At 42.5% G+C, this 26,865-nt stretch overlaps 1 protein-coding gene across 34 annotated transcripts in view; it reads left to right on the plus strand.

The window, feature by feature from the left end:
• LOC139389480 (ARVCF delta catenin family member b) overlaps positions 1-19,138 on the plus strand; it is a 323,546-nt gene extending 304,408 nt beyond the window's left edge. For 7 of the 34 annotated variants that reach the window (XM_071136288.1, XM_071136290.1, XM_071136298.1 and 4 more), the window contains 8 exons: positions 5,814-5,941; positions 10,259-10,409; positions 11,391-11,583; positions 14,442-14,553; positions 14,651-14,738; positions 15,445-15,498; positions 16,067-16,161; positions 18,935-19,138. In XM_071136288.1, coding sequence (XP_070992389.1) covers positions 5,814-5,941; positions 10,259-10,409; positions 11,391-11,583; positions 14,442-14,553; positions 14,651-14,738; positions 15,445-15,498; positions 16,067-16,161; positions 18,935-18,940 — 827 coding nt within the window. In that variant the 3' untranslated portion in view covers positions 18,941-19,138. Of the gene's footprint in view, positions 1-5,813; positions 5,942-10,258; positions 10,410-11,390; positions 11,584-14,441; positions 14,554-14,650; positions 14,802-15,444; positions 15,499-16,066; positions 16,162-17,347; positions 17,461-18,934 lie in introns of all 34 variants that reach the window. The other 27 variants (XM_071136279.1, XM_071136281.1, XM_071136289.1 and 24 more) reach the window with 9 other exon arrangements.
• The last annotated feature ends 7,727 nt before the right edge of the window (positions 19,139-26,865 follow it).

Below are 26,865 nucleotides of genomic sequence, written 5' to 3' on the forward strand. Positions count from 1 at the left end.
AGAACAGCATCAATTTGTTCGGGGCATAGACTCTACAGGGTGTCGAAAGTATTCCACAGGGATGCTGTGCCATGTTGACTCCAATGGTTCCCACAGTTGGGTCAATGGTGTCCTTTGGGTGGTGGACCATTCTTGATACACACAGAAAACTGTTGAGTGTGAAAACCCAGCAGCGTTGCAGTTATTGACACACTCAAACCGCTGTGCCTGGCACCTACTAACATACCCTGTTCAAAGGCACTTACATCTTTTGTCTTGCTCATTCACCCTCAATGGAACACATACTCAATCCATGTCTCAATTGTCTCAAGGCTTTAAAGACCTTCTTTAACCTGTCTTCTACCCTTCATCTACACTGATTGAAGTGGATTTAACAAGTGACATCAACAAGGGATCACTTGGTCAGTATATGGTCAGTCTATGTCATGGAAAGTGCAGGTGTCCTTAATATTTTGTACACTCATTGTATATGATAGAAGCGGGAGGCTTTGGGAGAGGCTCGCCTCGGATTGGGGTTACAATAAGCTCCCCACTTAGTTTTGACTGATGAACAGTGATTTTTTTGACAGAAGAGGGCTAATGTGAGGTGTGTTTGTGTCTGTCTGTGTGTGTTTGTGTCTGTCTGTGTGTGTGTGTGTGTCTGTGTGTGTGTCAGTTAATCTATTATCATTTTACTCTTGTCAAGCCGCAACACCTTCACTTTAATTACAGCCCATAGTGAAGCCACTTGAACCCTAATACTCTAATGGTGAACTGATGAGCCACTCAGGGCCATATGCATCACTCACTCACCTCAACTTTATTTTGTTGTAACCTACTTTGCCTCACACTGAATGCAGCATAAGCCTTCTCTCCTCTCTTCTCTACTCTGTAAGCCTCTAATTGAGCCGCCAGCGTTTGAGAGTTTGTCACCTCTGCGTTTCTGCTTTGGAAAATAACCTGGTGCTCCACCCCTATCAGCTCAATTAGAAGTGAGGTCGGGCCTAAGCGTGTTCCTCAGCTTGCTGGTTTCGATGTCCCGCTCTTTAGGATGTGACTGCAAGGGAGGGAGGCCACAGCAACACACCACTCTTCTGACTGATGTCTACTGGAGAAACATGTAGGCATGGGATTGTACAGGGAATGTACTTTCTAGCCTTGCACCCAGGGGATGGATAATTCTAGCTGTGTGTGTGTGTGTTGGGTGTAGATGGGAGGGGTGTGTGTTGTGTGTTGGGTATAGATGGGAGGGGGGTGTGTGTGTGTTGGGTGTAGATGGGAGGGGGGGTTTGTGTGTTGGGGGTAGATAGTAGGGGTGTGTGGGTGTTGGGTGCAGATAGGAGGGGTGTGTCTGTGTGTGTGTTGGGTGTAGATAGGAGGGGTGTGTGTGTGTTGGGTGTAGATAGGAGGGGTGTGTGTGTGTGTTGGGTGTAGATAGCAGGGGTGTGTGTGTGTTGGGTGTTGGGTGTAGATAGGAGGGGTGTGTTGGGTGTTGGGTGTAGATAGGAGGGGTCTGTGTATGTGTGTTGGGTGTAGATAGGAGGGGTGTGTTGGGTGTAGATAGCAGGGGTGTGTGTGTGTTGGGTGTAGATAGGAGGGGTGTGTGTGTTGGGTGTAGATAGGAGGGGTGTGTGTGTGTGTGTGTTGGGTGTAGATAGGAGGGGTGTGTGTGTTGGGTGTAGATAGGAGGGGTGTGTGTGTGTGTGTGTTGGGTGTAGATAGGAGGGGTGTGTGTGTTGGGTGTAGATAGGAGGGGTGTGTGGGTGTAGATGAGAGAGAGAGAGAGAGAGAGTATTACAGATGTGTTACTGTTTGTACATAAGTCAAAATAAAAATACATTTAAAAAACATGCATGTGGTACAATGTGTGAGTGTAGCTCAAAGCTCCAGCACCATAGGGACATAGAGGTCACGCCACAGCGACAGTTAATTATTCAACATTCATTATAATTCCCTGCTAACAACCTGCCTGGCAGGCAGCTAGCAGGCGATGCTTGCCTGATGACTCAAACTGAATTCTTCCGCTGCTCTATGTTTGCTGCATACGTTTGTGGTGACATCAAAATGATAGTTGTTGTACAAAACAAAGTCATCACCGATTGGATCATCTCAACCAATCAGAGTATCAAAGCCAATGACAAATTTTCAAAATGACGCTTTACACACGTGTGTTCTGGCTTTGGCCCAACCCATCGGTTTCTGGGACCAATCAGACTGTCTAGAATGGATTTACTCAGATCTAGACTCATTGTGCTGTGCTGTGGCATAGCGTTTAGCAGGAGCAAGGAGCTTGGGTAGCCAGGCAAAGGCAACGCTAACTAATGACTGGAAAGTGGTTAATACACTGTACATGTCATGACCATACTATGCTAGTACAGCACCACCCTATAGCCTACTAGCTAGTCTGACATGAAGGTGATCCATGAAGATGCACTGCAAGCCATATAAAAACGCCTCATAAAGATATTAGCATCTCTATGGTGCTAAACCAACCCCTATGATGTGCACTGCCATTTGACTGCAAACCATAGAAATTAACCTTACAGAGATAATATGTCTAATGTGGACATGGGCTCAGAGCTCTGGAACAGTTCTTCATTCACTGGACATGTGCAGATCTTAGAGAGAGCTCTAGGAATTAGTTTAAAGGCCACATGAATGTCCCTCCCTTTTCATTTGCCTCTGAGGGGACAGTACTTGGCCACTTTATCTGAGCCCTTGGCAACTTCCTAACTCTCGGACTGGAAGAGACGAGTCCAAGACCGTGGATTTACAAGAGAGTGGGGAACAGGGAAATGTAGGATTGCAGATTTACAGGTTCTTGCTTATTAAAATGTTGTCCTGGATTTAAAAGTGAACTTGGCACTGGGAGTTTCTGCCTCTGCTGTGAAGCCTCTGAGTCTGATAAATGGCCTTGACTTTGCTGAGTCTGCATTGACTTACTGAATATGCCTGAAATAAGCCAAGTTGTATGGGGAGACGTATTGCTACAGCACTGCGCTGTCTGTGTCTGTTCCACTGTTCTGCTCCCGAGCTGTGGTATGCTGTTTAAGCCCCAGACAAAGGCAATTCAGTTGTTTTGAATCACACATTAGCTGGCCTCTCTTTGATTACTCACACACTGTGACCTCACTCCCTCTGACTCACAGAGCTCCTTATGAAACCTGAATCCCTAACACAAACAAGCATCTTTCTTTATGACTGGCAACCTCCTCTCCATGCACCACAATTGGTTTACATGGATGTGGAGGGATATTGTGGAAGGATTAGGACAGGATCATGGACAGGAAACAGCTCTGTGGAGTGGCTGGATCTGGCAACCCCAGGATGAAGGGACCAAAGTCAGCCATTCCCACATCCATAATTTACTCTTTCTCCAAAATGATGGGTGTGAGCCCCAGATTTAGACGTGAAAATGGTTATTCGAGGTGAAAATGGTTATTCAAGGTTTGTGCATTTCCTGAAGACAGTTAGAGGTCTGCTCACGCCCAGAGCTGGATGTAGTCTAGTCTAGATCTGGCAGAAATAGACAGCTCTGCTCCCTCTCGTCTCCTCCTCTCCAGGGCTTCAGAGTCGTTTGTCTCACTCTAGACTTTCTTCTTTTCTTCTCTCCCTCATTAAGGCGATGGTAAAAGGCCCTTCCAGATATCCAAGTCTGTTTCTTGGCCTCATCCATTGAAGCGAGCAGTACTTTTTTACCTCTTTGTATTACTAAGAATTTCACTGTTCTCTTCATTTCCAACAAAGAATGTATAGAAATCCTCTCCCACCACAGTGTATCAATCATTTACAGTTAATATATGTGGTTTGAAATATACCTCTGGAAATGAACACCTCGGATAACATGGAATGAACCAATGGTTATTTTCTTTCATTTAAGCTCAGTGGAAGTGAATAATTGAGGTGTGTGTGTGTGTGTGTGTGTGTGTGTGTGTGTGTGTGTGTGTGTGTGTGTGTGTGTGTGTGTGTGTGCGCACGTACAGTGTGTTCTGACTGATACTATTATTCAGAGAACAGTGAAGAAAGGAGAGTCTGTTCTGATCCACCACTTTAGACTTTAAAGTGCAGAAGGTTTTTGAGAATATATGAATACAGATGCATTGTAATGATGATGAAATACTTGGTTTTGAGTCCATAGAGCCAAGCCAAGTTGTCTTCCATAGCGAGGGGCTGTTAGTGTGGATGTACTACAGTTTGAGAAGTGCTCCTCCCCTGGGATGTCAAACAGCCTGCGCTGACCTTGGTAGTGGAAAGGAGAGTGGGGTTCGATACTTTCTCTACCTCTCACTGCGCAGCCCGATCCATCTGATAGCTGATAATGTAATTACACAGTTTACCACACAGCTCAAGCCAACCATTGACTGACTGCTACAATGTGTTAAATGGACAGAGAGAAACTTTGCTTTCAGATACTTGATCTTGTTGTATATGTAAAATCAATATCTACTTACATCATGATTCATTCACAAGGCTAATATATATATATATATATGAATATATATGAATCTAGTGTGAGTGATGTATTGTTGTGAGATCGGATCTGAAACTTGGTCTGTGGCAACAGATTATTTATTTGGGTGTAATTTAGTCAAAATTAGAAAAAGACCAGGTTATGTGTTGCAGTATTCACATAATTACAACCAATGGCATATGCTCTCTACAGTTTTCTATAGTTTAAGTCTTCTTAAACTGTGTAAACACAGTCCTAAACTATAATCTGAGGTCAAAGGGACCCGACCATGTCAAAAAGCTCCACGTTACCTTGCCTCAACAACATTGGAGGGGACTCACTCCCTCTACCTTCAGTAGAAGCAGGGCACCATTTTATGACTGAGGTCACTGATCACATTAGCAGAGATTTGTACTTTGATAAAAGCTACATAGTGGCCATTAGGCTATTGGCTCTGTTACTGCTGATGGCTGCTTCATCTGTGACTGAGCTTTTAATACTTTTTGGCCACACTTATACCATACTAACTATCAGTGGTATTAGTAAATACTGTGTTGTACCAGCAGTACTAATACTGTTTTAAAGAATTGCAAAACAATCTATGTAACTTTTATTTAACTAGACAAGTCAGTTAAGAAAAAAATATTATTTACAATGATGGCCTACCCTGGCCAAACCCGTAAAATGTTGTGCACCGCCCTATGGGACTCCCAATCACGGCCAGATGTGATACAGCCTGGAATCGAACCAGGGCATGTAGTGATGCCTCTTGCACTGAGATGCAGTGCCTTAGACCACTGTGCCACTCGGGAGCCATTGGTTATTCCATTGTAGTTATGGAATAATGACTATGTCATTTAAAGGGTTGTCACATGGTTTCTACCAAGCGATAACAATAACTTGGGTAGACTATGCACAGTTGTTTGTTATGTTTATCACGTACTGTTAATGAGATTTACCAGAGTGTGAAAGGGAGAATAATAATTGACAGACACCTAATAGTCTTGCCTGACATAATTATGTGGGAAGATAGCCGACTTCTATTAGTCTTATTATGTGAGCAGTTTCACAGACTGATTGCCTGTCTCTGTATCCGAGCTACATGTCTCTGTTTCTTTTAATTGTGTTCAATAATCTGTCTCTCTGTTGGCTCTCTGTCTCCCTCTGTATCTATCCTAAAAGTGTCTCTTTATCTAACTTCTGCCTCTCCCTCTCTCCCCTTATCTGTCTCTTTCTGTCTACGTATCTAACTTTCATGTCTCTTTCTCTCTCTTTTTCTCTCCATATTTAACTTCTCTGTCTCCGTATCTAACTTCCATGTCCCCCCCCCCCCTCTCTCTCTCTGGCTCTCTGTCTCTCTGTCTCTGTCTCTCTGTCGTTGTAGGTTTTGAGCTGCTGTACCAACCGGAAGTGGTGAGGCTGTACCTGTCTCTGCTAACTGAGAGTCAGAACTACAACACTCTGGAGGCTGCCGCAGGGGCCCTGCAGAACCTCAGCGCCGGACAGTGGACCGTGAGTCTCACACACATAAACACACACAAACTGTGATTATGAGTAATAAGGTCTCTGAACCTCAATAGGCTGGACAAGTCATTTATCCCAAATGGAGCTCTGCACTGTCAGTACAAAAACACTTCCATTTGGTTATAGTAGTGAGTAATCAGAGTGTGATGTTTTTTCCAGCATTTACACAGTCATTACCATCACTAGTGTAAAGTACAGAGGCCTATCATGTTATTCCCTTCAGGAATTATGCTCTTAGTCAGTACTGGCCTATGTTAGGCCTAGAGAGCTTTGTCATTTTAGCTCTATCGTGATTCATTTTTTAACACCTATGTGTCATGCTGTAAACATATCCGTTGCCACGGCATTAATCATCACCAGGCTCCAGCACCATGCTCACACCTTCCTGTTCCTCTCAGCTCAGCTCGTTCACAGAGCTCTCCATCCACAGCGGTGGCAAAACACAACAGACAGGATGTTAGATTGATTTGAAAACATCCAACTTGTATCTCTTGCTGTTAAAATTTGAAACGCTTACACATAACCTGTGATAACATGTACAACATGTGTACCCTACAGTACATGTATACCATTTGTAAACCATGTCACAATTTTCATTTGTACTGTTTTCTATCACTGCACTGGTGATTTTTAATAATTAGGTACAGTGCCTTCAGAAAGTATTCATACCATATTGACTTTTTACACATTTTGTTGTGTTATAGCCTCAATTTAAAATAGATTAAATATAGATTTCACTGGCCTACACACAATACCCGATAATGTCAAAGTGGAATTATGTTTTTGCAAATGTTACTAAGGAATAAAAAATAAAAAGCTGAAATGTCTTGAGTTAATAAGTATTCAACCCTTTTGTTATGGTAAGCCTAAATACGTTCAGTAGTAAAAATTACCTTAACAAGTCACATAATAAGTTGTGTGGACTCTGTGTGCAATAATAGTGTTTAACATGATTTCTGAATGACTACCTCATCTCTGTACCCCCACACATGCAATTATCTGTAAGGCCCCTCAGTCGAGCAGTGAATTTCAAACACAGATTCAACCACAAAGACCACAGAGGTTTTCCAATGCCTTGCAAAGAAGGGCACCAATTGGTAGATGGGTTACTACAAAGATGCAGGTGTCCTTCCTAACTCAGTTGCCAGAGAGGAAGGAAACTGTTCAGGGATTTCACCATTAGGCCAATGGTGACTTTTAAACAGTTACAGAGTTTCATGGCTGTGATAGGAGAAAACTGAGGATGGATCAACAACATTGTAGTTACTCTACAAAACATTAAATGACAGAGTGAAAAGAAGGAAGCCTGTACAGAATAAAAAATATTCCAAAACATGCATCCTGTTTGCAATAAGGCACTAAAGTAATACTGCAAAACATGTGGCAAAGAAGTTAGCAAATCCAACACAACACCTCACTGAGTACCACTCTTCATATTTCCAACCATGTTGGGGACTGCATCATGTTATGGGTATGCTTGTCATCGGCAAGGACTATGGAGGATTTTGGGAGATCAAAAGAAACGGAATAGAGCTAAGCACTGGCAAAATCCTAGAGGAAAACCTGTTTCAGTCTGCTTTTCCACTGGGAGACAAATTCACCTTTCAGCAGGACAATAACCTAAAACACAAGGTCAAATATACACTGGAGTTGCTTACCAAAACTACATTGGGTGTTCCTGAGTGGCCTAGTTACAGTTGACTTAAATTGGCTTGAAAATCTATGGAAACTTGAAAATGGCTGTTTAGCAATGATCAACAACCAACTTTACAGAGCTTGAAGAATTTTAAAAAGAATAATGTGCAAATATTGTACAATCCAGGTGTGCAAAGCTCTTAGAGACTTACCCAGAAAGACACACAGCTGTAATCGCTACCAAAGGTGATTCTAACATGTATTGACTCAGGGGTGTGAATACTGTTATCTATACTGAACAAAAATATAAACTCAACATGCAACAATTTCTAAGATTTTACTGAGTTACAGTTTATAGAAGGAAATTAGGGCCTCATTAATTTATTTCAATAGACTAATCTATGGATTTCACATGACTGGGAATACAGATATGCATCTGTTGGTCACAGATACATTTAGAAAACAGGTAAACCAGTCAGTATCTGGTGTGACCACCATTTGCATCATGAACATGACACATCTCCTTCACATAGAGTTGATCAGGCTGTTGTTTGTGGCCTGTGGAATGTTGTCCCACTCTTCAATGGCTGTGAGAAGTTGCCAGATATTGGCGGGACTGGAACACACTGTTGTACATGTCAATCCAGAGCATCCCAAACATGCTTAATGGGTGATATGTCTGGTGAATATGCAGGCCATGGAAGAACTGGGACATTTTCAGTTTCCAGGAATTGTGTACAGATCCGTGCGACATGGGGCCATGCATTTTCATGCTGAAACATGAGATGATTGCGGTGGATGAATGGCACAACAATGGGACTCAGGATCTCGTCACGATATCTCTGCATTCAAATTGCCATTGATAAAATGCAATCGTGCTCATTGTCCGTAGCTTTTGCCTGCTCATACCATAACCCCACCACCACCATGGGGCACTCTGTTCACAACGTTGACATCAGCAAACCGCAAACACGTCGCCAAACACATGGTCTGCGATTGTGAGGCCGGTTGGACATACTGCCAAATTCTCTAAAACGATGTTGGAAGCGGCTTATGGTAGAAATATTTTCATTTAAATTCTCTGGTAACAGCTCTGGTGGATATTCCTGCAGTCAGCATGCCAATTGCACACTCCCTCAAAACTTGATACATCTGTGGCATTGTGTTGCATATTTTGGAGTGGCCTCTTATTGTCCCCATCACAAGGTGCATCTGTGTAACACAACAAAATGTGGAATAAGTCAAGGGATATGAATGTTTTCTGAAGGCACTGTATATAAAGAGAGAGAATCGCTCCCTCCCTCACAAAAAAATACAGCCTCTATCTCAAGGCAATCAGACTGCTAAACAGCAATCACTAACTCAGAGAGGCTGCTGCCTACATTGAGACCCAATCAATGGCCACTTTAATAAATGGATCACTAGTCACTTTAAACAATGCCATTTTAAATAATGGCACTTTAATAATGTTTACATATCTTACATTACTCATATCATATGTATATACTGTATTTTATACCATCTATTGCACCTTGCCTATGCCGCTCAGCCATCATCCATATATTCATATGTACATATTCTCATTCACCCCTTTAGATTTGTGTGTATTAGGTAGTTGTTGGGAAATTGTTAGATTACTTGTTAGATATTACTGCACTGTCGGAACTAGAAGCACAAGCATTTCGCTACACTCACATTAACATCTGCTAACCATGTGTATGTGACCAATAAAATGTTCTTTTCTTTTCTTTATGTAGTTTGAGCAGATCAAATCACATATTATTGGTCACATACACATATTTAGCAGATGTTATTGTGGGTGTAGCAAATGCTTGTCTTCCTAGCTCTTAACAGTGCAGTAGTATCACAACAATACACACAAAGCTAAAAGTACAATAATGTATTAATATTAGGACGAGCAATGTTGGAGTGGCATTGACTAAATTACAGTGTAATATTATACAGTATATACATATGAAATGAGTAAAGAAGTATGTAAACATTATTAAAGTAACTAGTGTTCCATTATTAAAGTGGCCAGTGATTCCATGTCTGTGTATAGAGAGGGTGATCAGAATGCCTGTCCACACTGGGGCTTGGGGCTGATGCTAACACATCAAACCTCTGCTTAAAGGAGATGGACATAACGTGTTCCCATTCCCAATGAGGATATCTTATCCCCTTCTCCTTGCTGCTCCCTTGCTGTTTAACTACTATGGTACGGTCAGTTTTAGGTTTACTACTGCCACCCAGTGGCCGGGTTCTGGTGTTGCACCAGTTTAATTACATCTCAGGGGGTAACCGTGTTCAGCAAAGGAGCTCTTTCATGTCAAACTTATTGTTTTGTGTTTCAGAAAAAAAAGAGAGGAGCATTCGTTGATGTTTAATCAGTGACAAATTCCATCACATGACAGTCTGTAGCCCTGCTGTGTAATTTTCTTGAACAGTCCAATCTAGATAGCCACTGTTGGCTGTGCTCATGTACAATAATTGAGTGTGGGGTGGGGTGGGGTGGGGTGTGTGTGTGTGTCTGTGTGTGTGTGTGTGTGCGTGCGTGCGTATGTGCGTGCGTGTGTGTGTACATGCGTATGTATGTATTGGCTGGTAGTTTTCTCTCTTCACAGACATTTTATCCTTATCATCCATGTTCCCTCTTCTCTCTGTCCCCAGTGGTCCAACTACATCCGTGCCACAGTGAGGAAGGAGAAGGGTCTTCCCATCCTGGTGGAGCTGCTGCGTTCTGACTCTGACAAGGTGGTCCGAGCCGTGGCCATCGCCCTGCGCAACCTCTCCATCGACCGCCGCAACAAAGACCTGATCGGTACGACCATTGACCGTATGCTGTAAAGAGAGGCTGTGTATTAACTGTGGGCTTGACCACACACTGTTAACACATGGCCTCTTTTTACAGCGTACAAGTACAACAATGGGGTAAAACACTTTGGAATGCTGTGAGATCAGATAGCTGTTACTAACCACGTTTCCATTCTCAGTTTTAATGCAAGTAAAGTCATATAATATTTTTTTAAATCACGACACCTGTGATGGAAACAGGAAGTTTCTGTACAATTTGTGTGTTCGACATGGTAGGATCTTTTTGTGTTGGTAAAATAAATTATTCTTGAAATGGTGGTGGAAATGCCTTTATTTACAAATATTGATATAATAACCAAAGTACATTTGGAGTCCCGCAGCGATATGATGTGTGATCAGAAAGCATGCAGTTTATTAGGTGACAGATTAAATTAAGGATGATGAACTTTACAGGGTTGTGAAAGTGCACGAGCTTGATCCTGCTTTCCAATAAATATCGATAATGCTGGTGACATGATGATTGATGCTTGACTGCCGTTTAAATACTATCAGTAGATAGCGATGGAAACACATTTTTATTCGGTACATGAAAACTTAAGCGAAAAAATAAATTTTGTGTGCACTGTCATCACCACTGACTTTTATCCACAATAATTCCATTTTTTCCGCAAGAAGCACACCACTGGTGGGAAAATGTTTTCTTTATGCAGATTTTTGAATATTTGCATGAAAATCTGTTGCCAATTGGATTGAAACCCAGCTACTGAACAATATGATTGTTGAACCTGTGTATGTCTTTTGCTGAATGATTGCAGATTTGCCAAAGTTTTAATTAGTTGATATCAAACATTTTGTACAATGCTATTATGAATCAAAACACTATGTAGCGCAACAAGATGTAATAAAACCCCCTTTCCTGAATGTTTACACACCTTTTACCTCTATTACCATTTGACGGTGACACTGCTCTCTGATCTCTGCCCTGTAGGGAGCTATGCCATGAGGGACCTGGTGAGTAACCTGCCCAGCGGTCAGCAGCGGCCAGCCAAGAACCTGGAGGAAGACACGGTGGTGGCCATCCTCAACACCATCCACGAGATCGTGACGGACAGCTCTGAGAACGCACGCTCCCTCATCCAGGCCCAGGCCATCGAGAAACTGGTGGCCATCAACAAGACAAGGTATGACCTTTGGCTAGCACAGCTGGCTACAGTGCAGTATAGCAACAGTACAGCACTGTACAGTACAAGGCAGCATATTAGTTCAGCATAGTATAGCACAGCACAATGCTAACGTCTGGCCGCTCATAGGTTCTAGTGTTTCGAATAGATTTGTTTGTCTTTCTTAGAATTTAATGATTGATTGATCTATCTAATCAATGACTCAATCAACAGTAGTTCAGTTCCATAGTAACTATACTATACACATGTGTAGTATGCACATACATACAGTATGTAGGCCTACATGTACATGGTCTCCCTCCCCATGAGAGCAGGTCTCTTACTGCCTCTAATCACCTACCCATTTTAATTGTTTTGACCTTGAGTTCAATTAATAACACAGTGACACATTTATATTCATGATATACACTGCTCAAAAAAATTAAGGGAACACTAAAATAACACATCCTAGATCTGAATGAATGAAATATTCTTATTAAATACTTTTTTCTTTACATAGTTGAATGTGCTGACAACAAAATCACACAAAAATGATCAATGGAAATCAAATTTATCAACCCATGGAGGTCTGGATTTGGAGTGACATTCAAAATTAAAGTGGAAAACCACACTACAGGCTGATCCAACTTTGATGTAATGTCCTTAAAACAAGTCAAAATGAGGCTCAGTAGTGTGTGTGGCCTCCACATGCCTGTATGACCTCCCTACAACGCCTGGACATGCTCCTGATGAGGTGGCGGATGGTCTCCTGAGGGATCTCCTCCCAGACCTGGACTAAAGCATCCGCCAACTCCTGGACAGTCTGTGGTGCAACGTGGCGTTGGTGGATGGAGCGAGACATGATGTCCCAGATGTGCTCAATTGGATTCAGGTCTGGGGAACGGGCGGGCCAGTCCATAGCATCAATGCCTTCCTCTTGCAGGAACTGCTGACACACTCCAGCCACATGAGGTCTAGCATTGTCTTGCATTAGGAGGAACCCAGGGCCAACCGCATCAGCATATGGTCTCACAAGGGGTCTGAGGATCTCATCTCAGTACCTAATGGCAGTCAGGCTACCTCTGGCGAGCACGGAGGGCTGTGCGGCCCCCCAAAGAAATGCCACCCCACACCATGACTGACCCACCGCCAAACCGGTCATGCTGGAGGATGTTGCAGGCAGCAGAACGTTCTCCACGGCGTCTCCAGACTCTGTCACGTCTGTCACATGTGCTCAGTGTGAACCTGCTTTCATCTGTGAAGAGCACAGGGCGCCAGTGGCGAATTTGCCAATCTTGGTGTTCTCTGGCAAATGCCAAACGTCCTGCACGGTGTTGGGCTGTAAGCACAACCCCCACCTGTGGACGTCGGGCCCTCATACTACCACCCTCATGGAGTCTGTTTCTGACCGTTTGAGCAGACACATGCACATTTGTGGCCTGCTGGAGGTCATTTAGCAGGGCTCTGCCAGTGCTCCTCCTGCTCCTCCTTGCACAAAGGTGGAGGTAGCGGTCCTGCTGCTGGGTTGTTGCCCTCCTACGGCCTCCTCCACGTCTCCTGATGTACTGGCCTGTCTCCTGGTAGCGCCTCCATGCTCTGGACACTACGCTGACAGACACAGCAAACCTTCTTGCCACAGCTCGCATTGATATGCCATCCTGGATGAGCTGCACGACCTGAGCCACTTGTGTGGGTTGTAGACTCCGTCTCATGCTACCACTAGAGTGAAAGCACCGCCAGCATTCAAAAGTGTACCAAAACATCAGCCAGGAAGCATAGGAACTGAGAAGTGGTCTGTGGTCACCACCTGCAGAACCACTCCTTTATTGGGGGTGTCTTGCTAATTGCCTATAAATTCCACCTGTTGTCTATTCCATTTGCACAACAGCATGTGAAATTTATTGTCAATCAGTGTTGCTTCCTAAGTGGACAGTTTGATTTCACAGAAGTGTGATTGACTTGGAGTTACATTGTGTTGTTTAAGTGTTCCCTTTATTTTTTTGAGCAGTGTATATTCTGTGGTCTCTCAAGGACCAGGAGTGTCTGGCCTTATAAAATGTAACGACCCTGTCTTTTCATGTCCTCTCTGGCTTGGGAATTAATAATAGAAGGTAATATAAGCTGGATTCCTTGTCACAGTATTTCGATCTGTAGAACACTACTTAGATTGAATAGATAAGCCCTTACCGTGCAGTGTCTGGTTTCCAGGAAACAAACTATAGTGCACTTCACCTGAATAGTAAGTACTATGAATAGGAATCAGGAGCTGTTTTAATGATTTCCCAGTTTCTACTATATTTCACTTTCCTCATATCCCATTGAATTATCTGATCTACTTGATCAAGTCAGCGAGCAGTGATAGCCAGAGAGAAGTTGTTTGGATAGCTGTCTCCTTCTACAACCTATTGATAATTTAAGATTAGTTTCCAGTTGGGATTTGATACCCATACTTTATTTAATACCAAATAAATGTGTTTTCTCTCCACCCGTGAGAATTACTTTGAAGTAATGGAGAACCATCCCATGTAATTAACAGAAGGGCTAAGGAGTAGCTAATGAATTGAATGAAAATAAATGTGTGCGGCCATTGGAGTATGAATTAAAAGCAAGCACCTGGGGCAACCAGTGGGAATAGATGGCTTTGAATGTGAGATTGATTGCATTTGGCCCCAGCCTCCACTAGCTGCTGGCAGCGGTTGGGCCCAATGTTCTGGGCCTGTATTCACAAAGAGTCTCAAAGTAGGAGTGCTAATCTATGATCAGTTTTGCCTTTTCAATTATAATGAATGGACATGGGGACCTGATCCTAGATCAGCACTCCTAATCTGAGATGCTTTGTGAATACCGACCCTGATTCTCTTCCTGTCTACCTTCCTCAGCCAATCACCACGTGAGGACAAAGCCGCCTCCCACGTGCTGCAGACGGTGTGGAGCTACAAGGACCTGAGGAACGCCCTGACCAAGGAAGGATGGAACAAGAGCCACTTCCAGGTAATAGGCTGTGTAGTAGAACACATGCACACACATGCACACACACACACACACACACAATTAGTACAGTCATATGTCTCTACTCTCCCCCCCTCAGCCTACAGCGACCGGCGCCCCTAAAGCAGCCAAGAATGGCAAGCCAGGCTATGACGACACCACTCTGCCCCTGATGGAGAAGAACCAAGGTCAGTCTGTGATGGCAGGCGAGACTGGGGATCCTCCGGGCCTGGCCTACTGTGGTGAACTGAGTGAGGAAACCATAGATATTAATAACTGCTCTATATCTATGGAGCAAACTGTGCTGCTGTTACTGTGTGTCTGTTTCTATCAGAAGCCATGATTAGAACAAGTGTTTAGGGGGATGGTTCTATCTATCTGCGCTTTGCTTTGTCTGTCTCACTCATATCCATTTACCTACTGTTGGAGGGCTGTGCTTGAAACCTTTCGTGCTGCAGTGTTTGGTGATCTTTATGTGTAAGTCGGTTCTTTTTGGGATGGTGTGGTTGGGAGAATGATGCATCATGGGTAGATTTATCTAATCCAATAGTGTGTTCTTGAACGCAAATCCAAGCATGTATATTAGGATATATGCATAGAGGGAGGTACGGAAGCAGCCTAAAACACGAACATCTCATTGACAGAGGAGTCGAGAGCATGACAGTACTTCTCTTGTCATCTTGTTTCTGGTCATGTGACTTTTTTTGCAACCATGCATACACATAAAGTGTAGTTGTCATTCACACCCATTTTCAGCCTGCCTGCATTACTGCTAAAGTGTACCAGCAAACAGTGACCGAGAACCATTGGCCTGAAAGCAGCATTGGCTCGTGATTAAAACAAATTGTGTGTGTGGTGCTCATGATAAAAAAATGGCATATAAATGCTTTTCAGGCACCAAGAAAAATGGAAGTGGTGATATGATACCTATGGACGAGCTTGGTCCAGGTAAGACCGAGTTTGCATGACCTCAATCGCCGACGAGGAACAATAGTAGTCTCAGATGGAATGTTCTTGTCTGTAGGAACTACTCACAGTTCTAGAACCCTAACAACACCATTGCCAACATGGACATTTAAAAAAAAAAGTTTGTAGGACAAACTTTGGCAATATTGGGAATGAGCAAATATATTGTTGTTATGCTCTAACAGTGTACAATGTAGTGCAGTAGTGTTTTACTTATGATGCTGTATGCAAGACCCCTCTCTTAACAAGATGTTGGTATAAGGATGGCCATTAATTCAGTAGTACAGACACAGGAGCAACAGGAGGTGTGGGCAATTCTCTAATGACTGTGTTCAAAACCTGGCAAACTTTAATGTTCTGCTCAGTGCTCCTCTTTTCAATGAAAATGTAAACACAATTGTCTTGTTTCGTCTCTTACTAACGAGTTCTTCCTCCACATCAGATATGCACAGCTCCACTCCTGGAAGGCTGCATGCAGCTTATACATCTGTAGTTTCCATCCATGTATTTAACAGTGCTATATTTCTGTGATCCTCTCTCTCCTCATTAGATGGCTACTCCACCATCGACCAGAGAGACAAAGACTGCAAGTACAAGAGTAGTGGAGACGGGTCAGTGGACCTGTCAGAACGCGAGCCATTAAAGGTACGTCTGGTCTAGACCGACCCATAACAGCTCACACCGCACAGTTACAGCTATGCTGTAGGTGACTAAGGGATCAGGCTATTAAAACACACAAGTCATGATACTCCGTTTCTGTTAAGGTAGCCTGAATCCATCTCTTCCAGTGCCCTTGCCCATTTGTCAATGCCATGCCCTTTTGATTTCTTGAAGAGGAATCTGGATTTTCATGTTCTGCAGCAGCAGTTAATGTTGTTGTCTGTCGAGCCTGGTGCCACTCATCTGGCAGTCCAATTTACTGACAGCTAAGCAGCAGATAATTGAGTGTAAGCTTTGTGATTGTGAAAGTAATTAATCTGGGACTGATTAAAAGAGTCCTGCCCCTCCATCTCCACTTCTCCTCATAGATCGAGAACCAAGGCCTGGTTCACACACTCACTCACACACACAGGCCTGCATCGTAAGTGGCTCAGTATCCATCGCTAGAGAAAACTCAGAGTAAATGAGAGGGAGAGAGAGAGATTGAGGATGAGTTATTCACTGTTGAACCAGGGTGACTTTCATTCCAGTCCTGTGTTTCCCATCACAGGATTATATTCTCACGCTCTGATCGGTCTGTGTGGCGTAAGGACTGAAGGTGGTTTGATAGGTCAAGCATACGAACACAGTTAGAAGTCCTCTTGGTTAATGAAGAGTTACTATGAGTTCAGAATCAGACATCATGATAGTATCAAGAGGTAGAATTGGAAAATAGGTGTTTTGCTGACCTTCTCTGCTTACCATGTGTAGAATGGCAGCTATGCAGACACGTTGCAGCTTGAAGACACAAATGCTTGTCAAGATACAGTATGCTGCAAAACCTCCAGAAGCAAATTAGCCATCAGACAGGACTGGAGATGGCAGATATCTCCTCTCATGTTTATAGCCCCCATCCCTCTCATGTTTTGAATTTACTTCAGCACAGCAACAACTTTCTAGACCTCCAGATGCCTGAAACCAAAATGCAACTCTGCTGTTTGAACTGCTCTCTCCCACTCTGTTTTTGTTTGTTTGCATGTGTCGGTTGGTTTGTTGTTTTTAATCACTTTTTCGGACTCAAAAAACATCTTCCTTTATGCTAAGGAACTAACCCTGGCTTTCCACTCCTCTCTATGGATGATATTTATCGACCTCTTTGTTTTTCTGTTAACCCCTTGTCCCGTTGCTGCAGAATGACACAAATAGGAAACACTATGTCAGGAGTAACAGGCCTGCAGTCAAACTGGTGGATGCTTGTGACGTTAAACCCCAGCCTGTTGACTCCTGGGTCTAAATGCATGCATGGTAGGTCTTACAAATGTTAGTTTTCCACTTTCTGGATTGTTAGTCTCCTTTCTTTGTTAGCTCCACCACCACCACCACCACACTGTTTCTGTTTTAACCCTCACACACGCCACTTCTGTTTGTTTTTTATCTGTGCTTGGACCTGCTTGACCCAGAGTAGTTGGCTTATGACACCAAACTTGAGAAAAGCTGGATGAAATTTCATAATTTTCACAGTTGTGGAGCACCTGCCTGATTCAAACCCATCTGTTGCAAAACAGACAGACTCCCTTGACTATTCCAGATGAAATTATGTTTGTTCTAAATTATGAAAGGTATTAAATCTAGACTTTAGATGGAATACACACACACACACAAACACAATTCCTCCCAGTGTAGCTGTAATGAAAAGCTGTGGGAAGAACATGGTGTATCCTCTCCCTATCAGCAGTAATCAACACACCATTCCCTGGGACAAAGAGCTCCTCCAGATAAATAATGGATGCCTGGATGAACACACACATCAGCTCCTCCTTCTCGGTTATGTCTACAGTCTGTGGTAGGCTAGGATAGGCTAGCTGCTCTGGGTTAGCATCACGAGAGCTCACTATTGGGGATCCTCTCATCACTTGCTCATCTCTTTGCTCCTGTTCCGTCACTAATAACTGAGTGTATCTGCTCTGGGTGAGAAGCTGTGGTAGGTGGCTGATCATCAACAGCTCTATGGAGGCGAAGGGCTATCTTTCTTCCTTGCTGTACGTCTCTTTATTCTCTCATTGCTTCCCCATAACTCTTATTGTCTTAGGTAAGGGATCAACCATACTGCTTTGATAGACTCCTCATGTGGTGCTCTGAAACGCAAACTGAAATATGACAATGATCATCCGTACAGAATGAAGTGCTGAAAACAATTGAGTTTATATAATAACTGTGAAAACAGGTTGTGATCACCACATTATGATCTAGTCAAGTCAAAGCTAACAAAATAACAGATATATTATAACAAAGACATGCTTAGAATGGACAGAGTAATGGACATTGAGTCAATCAGGTAAGATAGAGTAATCATACGAAAGGCCTGCTTCATTTGTGTGTTAATCAAGCTGGCTTTATGCAGTAGCTGCCATTCAAACCTATCAAAGCATTCCTCTCGCTGTCTGTTACATTGGATTTGACATCTGTCAAGCATGTATGAATATAGTGATTTTTGTATTGTGATTTTGATTATGCAATTCCGTTTGGTCATTGTGCCCTCTGACTTACTTTAAAAGCTTGATTATTCAACTGCTTTAAACACCATGCCTGCGTCCAAAGGCACCCTATTCACTTTGAAGTGCACTATTATTGACCAGTGCCCATTTGGCTCCAGTAAAAATAAGCACACTATATAGGGAATAGGGTGCCTTTTGGTACACAAGCCTGCTCTCTTATAGGTTTTCAGCTCTTGACATAACCACCTGTGTCCCCCCTCCCTCCCTGTTCTCCTGTGTTCTAGGCTTAAATAACGACAGCGTAACACCTAAACTAGAGGATCTCCCATGTCATCACTGCCATAACACATGGAACTCATTTTGATGTTGACTCGTCAGCAGATAGACTTTGTAAAAGAAAGAAAAAAGAAACAATCATCCAACAACCAATGTTTCATGCTTTTGAATCAGCAAATGAAATGATATATAAAAAAAGAAAGAAAAGAAAATCTAAAAACGACTACTTGTCATATCTACATTCCCCACTGGATGGACAGGTGTAGGGTACCCTAACAGCAAGGACTCTGACTGGAGCAGCACTGCATGGTGTCAGGATGTAGGTGTAGGGTACCCTAACAGCAAGGACTCTGACTGGAGCAGCACTGCATGGTGTCAGGATGGAAGAGGGGAAGCATTTATTGTCATAGAGATACAAGTATTCTAGAGCTCTATCTCTATGGCAATGTACTGGTGGTGGGGGAGAGAAGGTGATGAGAAGGTGATGTTTGTTGGGAGGAAAGGAAGTGTGTTGGAAAGGAAAGGAGACAGTTTGCTTCTAATAGTATTTTTTTCTATGTTACAATTTAGCCTTTTGTTTAGGTTTTGTTTTTGTTGGTTTGTCTTTTGTCGAGGCACAGTAAATTGTTTTTGTTTAATATAATTTTTATTTTTTTTATTTTGCTGGTCTTTGTTTTTGTTTGGGTTTTCCGGATTGAAGAAGTGTGGACTGGTGTGGTAGATGAAGGTTGGGTTGGTTTGAAGGACTTGATGCTTGAAGGGCACTTAAAGGAACTGTATACCTGCAAGTGTTGATTGGACTTAAGGAAGTGAAATGACGTGCATTTGGTTGGGTTACTTATAGCTGTTGAGCGAAACAAAATTAAAATATATTTTCAGTATCGACACAGACTAGAGATATGTGTTTGCCGACGATATATGAATTGCTTGGTTGGTTGCAGTTTGTCATTGATATGTATTAAAGTTGAAGAGGATATAAGACATTTTGTTTATAAATGGATTGTGTTAATGAAGGAATGGAAAGTACATGCTCCTGGTGTCAAAGGGTAGAATCTAAAAGCATTTGATATTTTTGTTGGTTTATAAATGTATATTAGGGTCAAAGAAAAACTAAAAGAGAACAGAGAAAACAATAGACACGTCTTAGTTGTGTACTCATAATAGGTTGTTTGGGAAGCACATTCATTGGATAAAATATCATGTTTGTAAACAGAAATAACCACATCATTTAAGTGTCAGATCTGTAGTCATGCTGATCACATATTTATATTTTGTACTGTCAAGAGAAAACAAAACAAAACAAGAAGAGCTGTTATTCAGCTTTCTTTTTAAAGGCGAGTTGAACTGATGACCTGGTCTCCAAATCTTTCAAGGAGATTAATAGAGGGAGGGAGGGAGGGAGGGAGGGAGGGAGGGAGGGAGGGAGGGAGGGAGGGAGGGAGGGAGGGATGGTTCAGCAGGGATCACTCAAGAGATAAGACTGAGAGAAAAGAAGGATGGATGGATGGCTGGATACAGCAGCAGGGATAGACAGAAGATGTTAAACAGAAGTGTTACAATTCCCTTCACATTTCACACTGCAATTTATATGAAGTCGCTGAGAACCTGAAAACATGCTTTGATTTCACTAATGCATCTTTAAAGAACTATTTGAAACAAGCATGAAAAAAATGTACAAATGTTTATATTATATTATTTTTAAGTGCCAGTTTTTGTGGTGTAATTGGATATTAGTCATTTATATCCGGAGAGGAGAGCAGTTTTCCTGTGGTTCAAGGCAGAATTTGCATCACGTATGAAGTATACAACATCTGTTTGATTATTATATTTTTTGTGCCCTCTTCTAGGGGCAGTTTAAATGTAGTAGTGCAGATGATTACATCATTGTCTTTTAAAAAGAGACGAGAAGAAAGGCTGAACTACACATGTGGTTAAAGGTTTACTAGTGGTTTTGTGATTGTTTTATCTCCATCTCCAAGTGGACTCTCCACTATGAACCTATTCTGGGACTGGTGAGGGGACCCTCCACTATTGGACAGCTTAACTCATGCATCAGCTATAGGCAAATGGCATGTGCCTGCGTTGAATGCCGAATTTCTTTGTGATGTGACTTTATAAAGCTTGCATATTTTACACAGTGTTTACAAAGACTTATGTGATAAAATAAAAATGTAAAGTACATGTATTAATAAACATTTGATTTCAGAGAAAAGCATTGTAATAATAGCCCCACGTTAACGTCCTCCATGTCCACATACGTCCTCAAAACTGTGTGCTTTTCATTGGATTGTTAATCTTTGACTGTCTATTCCTGACTGCATTTTTTAGTACACAACCAGAGGACCTGGTGTTGTATTTATATACATATGAAATGAGTCCATGGGCTTGTTTGTGGACTGTGCTAACTGTGCTGTGAAAGAAATGCAAGAAAATGGGGTAGAAATTGAATCAATTGAGCAAGACCTACCTGTGTAGATATCACTGATTCAAACTCTTCAAAATAAAGTAACTGTACTGCTCAGTAGCAAATGTGTTTGTAACTATCATGTGCCTTAACATTTTCCATGGTACATAAAGATATCATTGTGTTTTATATAACTCTTTATCCCTCCGCCGTTCCTTCTTCCTCCTCATCCACTTATACCTCTCCTTTTCTCTTCTGTCAGCCTCCCTCCCTACAGTATATCTCTCCCCTTCCCCTTCATTTTACACACTCACACATTCACCCACTCTGTCCTCAGTGTAGACTAGACTGTTGGTGGGTTTTTGCTTTGTATTACATTGTATTATAAACTTTTAAAAGATAGAGACATAAAACATGGTTTGAGTTCATAGAAGAGTACATTAATGCTTTCGTAGCTATCCGAGCGATGCCACAGTGACAGAATGTATTATGTTGATTTTACTAATACCCAGAGGCAAGTGTTACGCTTGTTCAAATAACATAAAAAGTACTGATTTGTAGAGTATCAATTTGGTGTGTTTTCAATAAACCATGCCTGGAAAGAACATGTTGCCTGTGAATTTTGTGTTGATATTCCATTCCAAGAAGACCAAGGATCTATACAGCTTCATGAATTTTTACCTCAAGCCAAAATCCATTCCCAATAAATAATATATTGTAGAAGTTGTCACTAATGTCACATTGTCATATGGTTAAAAGAGACTCATGCTACTGTCGTGTCTTTGGCATCATTAAACTGAAGACTGTTATTTTATCAAATCAAATCAGTAATTATTATTATGTGATTAAACTAATCATGTAACTGTAATTAACTAGGAAGTCGGGGCACCAAGGAAAATATTCAGATTACAAAGTTATAATTTTCCTAATATAACTCTCAAATATTTTAACATCTGATCCATTAGTCTTCTAATTAATTAATTATTCTTTACCTCACGTTAGTCCCATTCCAAACGTCATAAATTGTTGGTTATCTGCACGAACCCAGTCTTCACTATGAATCATCCATACATCAATTGTCTGAATCATTTATTTATTAACTAACTAAATAATCACAGAATTGCTCAAACAAACAAACAAAGTAGATATGGTTACAAGGAAATGATAGGGGATGTGCCCTAGTGGGCTTAACCGGTATAGCGGCGTGGTAGACAAAGGGACTGAGAAGAGCGCGAAAGACAAAATACACTACACAATTGATAATTATAACCGTTGAAATGCTACACCTTTGCACATGAACGCTCACTCATTCTGGAATAATTGCAATAAATATATATATTTACGCTCAGTGTGTCATCGTGATCTCTGTTGGAATCGTCCTTTCTGTTGGAAGTTCATCCGCTGTCCCATGATGCCAGATCAATGTCTGTGCTCATGGGGCGGGCCTATTACTTAGTCAATCTCCAAAGGGAGTTTCCTTCATTAAACAGTTTAAAAATCACATTACATAATTTCACAAATAGTTTAATCTTTGCTCATTCATTTTATACAACAATTAGATGCAAGCCTCACAACTGAGACTCTTGTATAAACAGAGTTATGGTAATGTGGCTGTATTGTCTCTCATGAGTTTCACAAACATTAAACGAAATGAGCCGGTCGTAGCTGGATTCTCCCCCGACCGTGTGCACATTCTCCAAAACATGGACATTGTTCAGTTCTCAAGTTCTATGATGGAGAAGAGGTTCATTTGTTCTCCTGTGAAACCTTCTCTCTCTACACTCTGGCCATGATGAGAGAGACTCCTCTAGGAATGTATTACCTGTGATAACAGAGCCTGGGTGTAGGGGGAAGAGAGAGAGGTGGTGAGAGAGAGAGAGCGGGATATTGCAGAGAAACCCCCATCAAAGAAATTGGTCAGTTGAGAGCTCCAAAGATGAACAGAGGACCAACGTTACAGTAAAGAAAGGAGGGGACAAACGACCGATGACGAACTTGTCAGTCAGTTCCAGGACAGGCTCTTAAGGTTCAGGCACCACCTTTTCAACATCAGATGGCAGTATGCAGCGTACAGGGAGCTGAGGGAAGAGTCTCAAGCACAATGAGTGTTTGATCCATGTTTACTTCAGCGAGAATTACTCCTGCAAATACTCCATGGAAGTCCAGTCGTTTAATTTCGGAGATTCGCATCAGCAGGCGACCCTCCACCCTTGAGTATTTTTTGCAGGAGCACAGCCTTCACCCGTTGCCTTCTGCTCCACCTTCCCATCAAGAAGGCATGACCCGCCAGCAACCTGGGCACACCTTGATCCAGTTTTGGCGATGGTTAAGGAGAGGGACCCAGAAGTTAAACGGCTGCACTTCTTCAGCAACGGGCCAGCAAGCCAGTATAAACAGAAGGGAAACTTCTTCCTCTTTTCGATTGAACCATTCAAGCGAGACTTCCACGACATAAGCTGGAATATATTCGAGGCCAGTCATGGCAAAAGGGCTCCAGATGGTGTTGGCGGGATCCTGAAGAGATCAGCCGACAGCCTGGTGAGCCTAGAAGAAGACATTCCAGATGCTGAGGCACTGTTCAACAAGATGAAGTGTCTTGAATCACCAGTATAGCTCTTCTTTGTCAGCGAGAATGGTGTCAACACAAACGTGCAGGAAATGCTTGAGGTAGGTGTGTGCACGTACACACACACACAGAGAACTGCTTTTTTGCATGTCAATTTTCAAACTGTGAGAAGGAGATCTTGTCTAGTGGCTGTGTGACTAGTGGAGTGTTTTCAAAGTTTTTCTAATCTCAGTATATTGTCTGATCTCTTCTCAGGTAACCCATCTAACTGCAGTAAAAAGGCACAATGAAGATGCATCGAGTGATAAGTGTGTTGCCAGGTCACTTCAAGTACAGAGACATAACATGTCTCTGCCAAAGAGATGCGTGGGACATGGACTGTCCCTGCTTTGAGTTAAAAGAAGCAACTCTAGAAGCTGATGAGGCTCCAAGATCTGTGTGCACCATTGAAAGCATGTGGCGGCCAGGTACGCTAACAACCAGGTAGTGTGCCTGATCCCAGAGCCACAGGCACTTAATAAAATGTCTGTACAAATGAAAAAGTCCACTTGGAGGTACATGGAGTGGAGAAAAGGTGAGAGGGGTGGAGTGGGAAGGGTTTTGGAAGGGATTGAGGTGAAGGAGAGGCGAGAGGGAAGAAGGGGGAGGCACTTTTTAAAGGTTCATGTGTCCTTATACAGTACCAGTCAAAAGTTTGTTAACACCTACTCATTCCAGGGTTTTTCTTTATTTTTACTATTTTCTACATTGTAAAATAGTGAATACATCTAAGCTATGAAATAACACATATGGAATCATGTAGTAACCAAAAAAAGTGTTAAATAAATCAAAATATATTTTATATTTGAGATTCTTCAAAGTAGCCACCCTTTGCCTTTATGACAGTTTGCACACTCTTGGCATTCTCTCAACCAGCTTCATGAGGTAGTCACCTGGAACACATTTCAATTAACAGGTGTGCCATGTGAAAAGTTAATTTGTGGAATTTCTTTCCTTCTTAATGCTTTGAGCCAATCAGTTGTGTTGTGACAAGGTAGGGAGTATACAGAAGATAGCCCTATTTGGTAAAAGACCAAGTCCATATTATAGCAAGAACAGCTCAAATAAGAAAATATAAACGACAGTCCATCATTACTTTAAGACATGAAGGTCAGTCAATCCGGAAAATTTCAAGAACTTTGAACGTTTCTTCAAGTGCAGTAGCAAAAACCATCAAGTGCTTATGATGAAACTGGCTCTCATGAGGACCACCACAGGAAAGGAAGACTCAGAGTTACCTCCGCAGCAGAGGATAAGTTCATTAGAATTACCAGCCTCAGAAATTACAGCCCAAATAAATGCTTCACCGAGTTCAAGTAACAGACACATCTCAACATCAACTGTTCAGAGTAGACCGTGTGAATCAAATCAAATTTTATTTGTCACATACACATGGTTAGCAGATGTTAATGTGAGTGTAGCGAAATGCTTGTGCTTCTAGTTCCGACCATGCAGTAATATCTAACAAGTAATCTAACAACTTTACAACAAATACCTTATACACACAAGTGTAAAGGAATGAATAAGAATATGTACATAAATATACATGGATGAGCGATGACCGAACGACATAGGCAAGATGCAGTAGATGGTATAGAGTACAGTATATACATATGAGATGAGTAATGTAGGGTATGTAAACATTATATAAAGTGGCATTGTTTAAAGTGGCTAGTGATATATTTATTACATCCAATTTTTAATTATTAAAGTGGCTAGAGATGAGTCAGTATGTTGGCAGCAGCCACTCAATGTTAGCGATGGCTGTTTAACAGTCTGATGGCCTTGAGATAGAAGCTGTTTTTCAGTCTCTTGGTCCCAGCTTTGATGCACCTGTACTGACCTTGCCTTCTGGATGATAGCGGGGTGAACAGGCAGTGGCTCGGGTGGTTGCTGTCCTTGATTACCTTTTTGGCCTTCCTGTGACATCGAGTGGTGTAGGTGTCCTGGAGGGCAGTTAGGTTCCCCTGGTGATGCGTTGTGCAGACCTCACTACCCTCTGGAGAGCCTTACGGTTGTGAGCGGAGCAGTTGCTGTACCAGGCGGTGATACAGCCCGACAGGATGCTCTCGATTGTGCATCTGTAAAAGTTTGTGTGTTTTTGGTGACAAGCCAAATTTCTTCAGCCTCCTGAGGTTGAAGATGCGCTGCTGCGCCTTCTTCACCAGGCTGTCTATGTGATTGGACCATTTCAGTTTGTCCGTGATGTGTATGTCGAGGAACTTAAAACTTTCCACCTTCTCCACTACTGTCCTGTCGATGTAGATAGAGGGATGCTCCCTCTGCTATTTCCTGAAGTCCACGATCATCTCCTTTGTTTTGTTGACGTTGAGTGTGAGGTTATTTTCCTGACACCACACTCCGAGGACCCTCACCTCCTCCCTGTAGGCCGTCTCGTTGTTGTTGGTAATCAAGCCTACCACTGTAGTGTCGTCTGCAAACTTGATGATTGAGTTGGAGGTGTGCATGGCCACACAGTCATGGGTGAACAGGGAGTATAGGAGAGGGCTGAGAACGCACCCTTGTGGGGCCCCAGTGTTGAGGATCAGCGGGGTGGAGATGTTGTTTCCTACTCTATCCACCTGGGGGTGACGCGTCAGGAAGTCCATGACAGAGTTACACAGGGCGGGGTCGAGACCCAGGGTCTTGAGCTTAATGACGAGTTTGGAGGGTACTATGGTGTTAAATGCTGAGCTGTAATCGATGAACAGCATTCTACATAGGTATTCCTCTTGGCCAGATGGGTTAGGGCAGTGGGATGGTGATTGCGTCGTCTGTGGACCTATTGGGGCGGTAAGCAAATTGGAGTGGGTCTAGCGTGTCAGGTAGGGTGGAGGTGATATGGTCCTTGACTAGTCTCTCAAAGCACTTCATGATGACGGAAGTGAGTTATACGGGGCGATAGTCATTTAGCTCAGTTACCTTAGCTT

Source organism: Oncorhynchus clarkii, chromosome 30 (assembly GCF_045791955.1).
Source record: "Oncorhynchus clarkii lewisi isolate Uvic-CL-2024 chromosome 30, UVic_Ocla_1.0, whole genome shotgun sequence".
Taxonomy (NCBI): domain Eukaryota; kingdom Metazoa; phylum Chordata; class Actinopteri; order Salmoniformes; family Salmonidae; genus Oncorhynchus; species Oncorhynchus clarkii.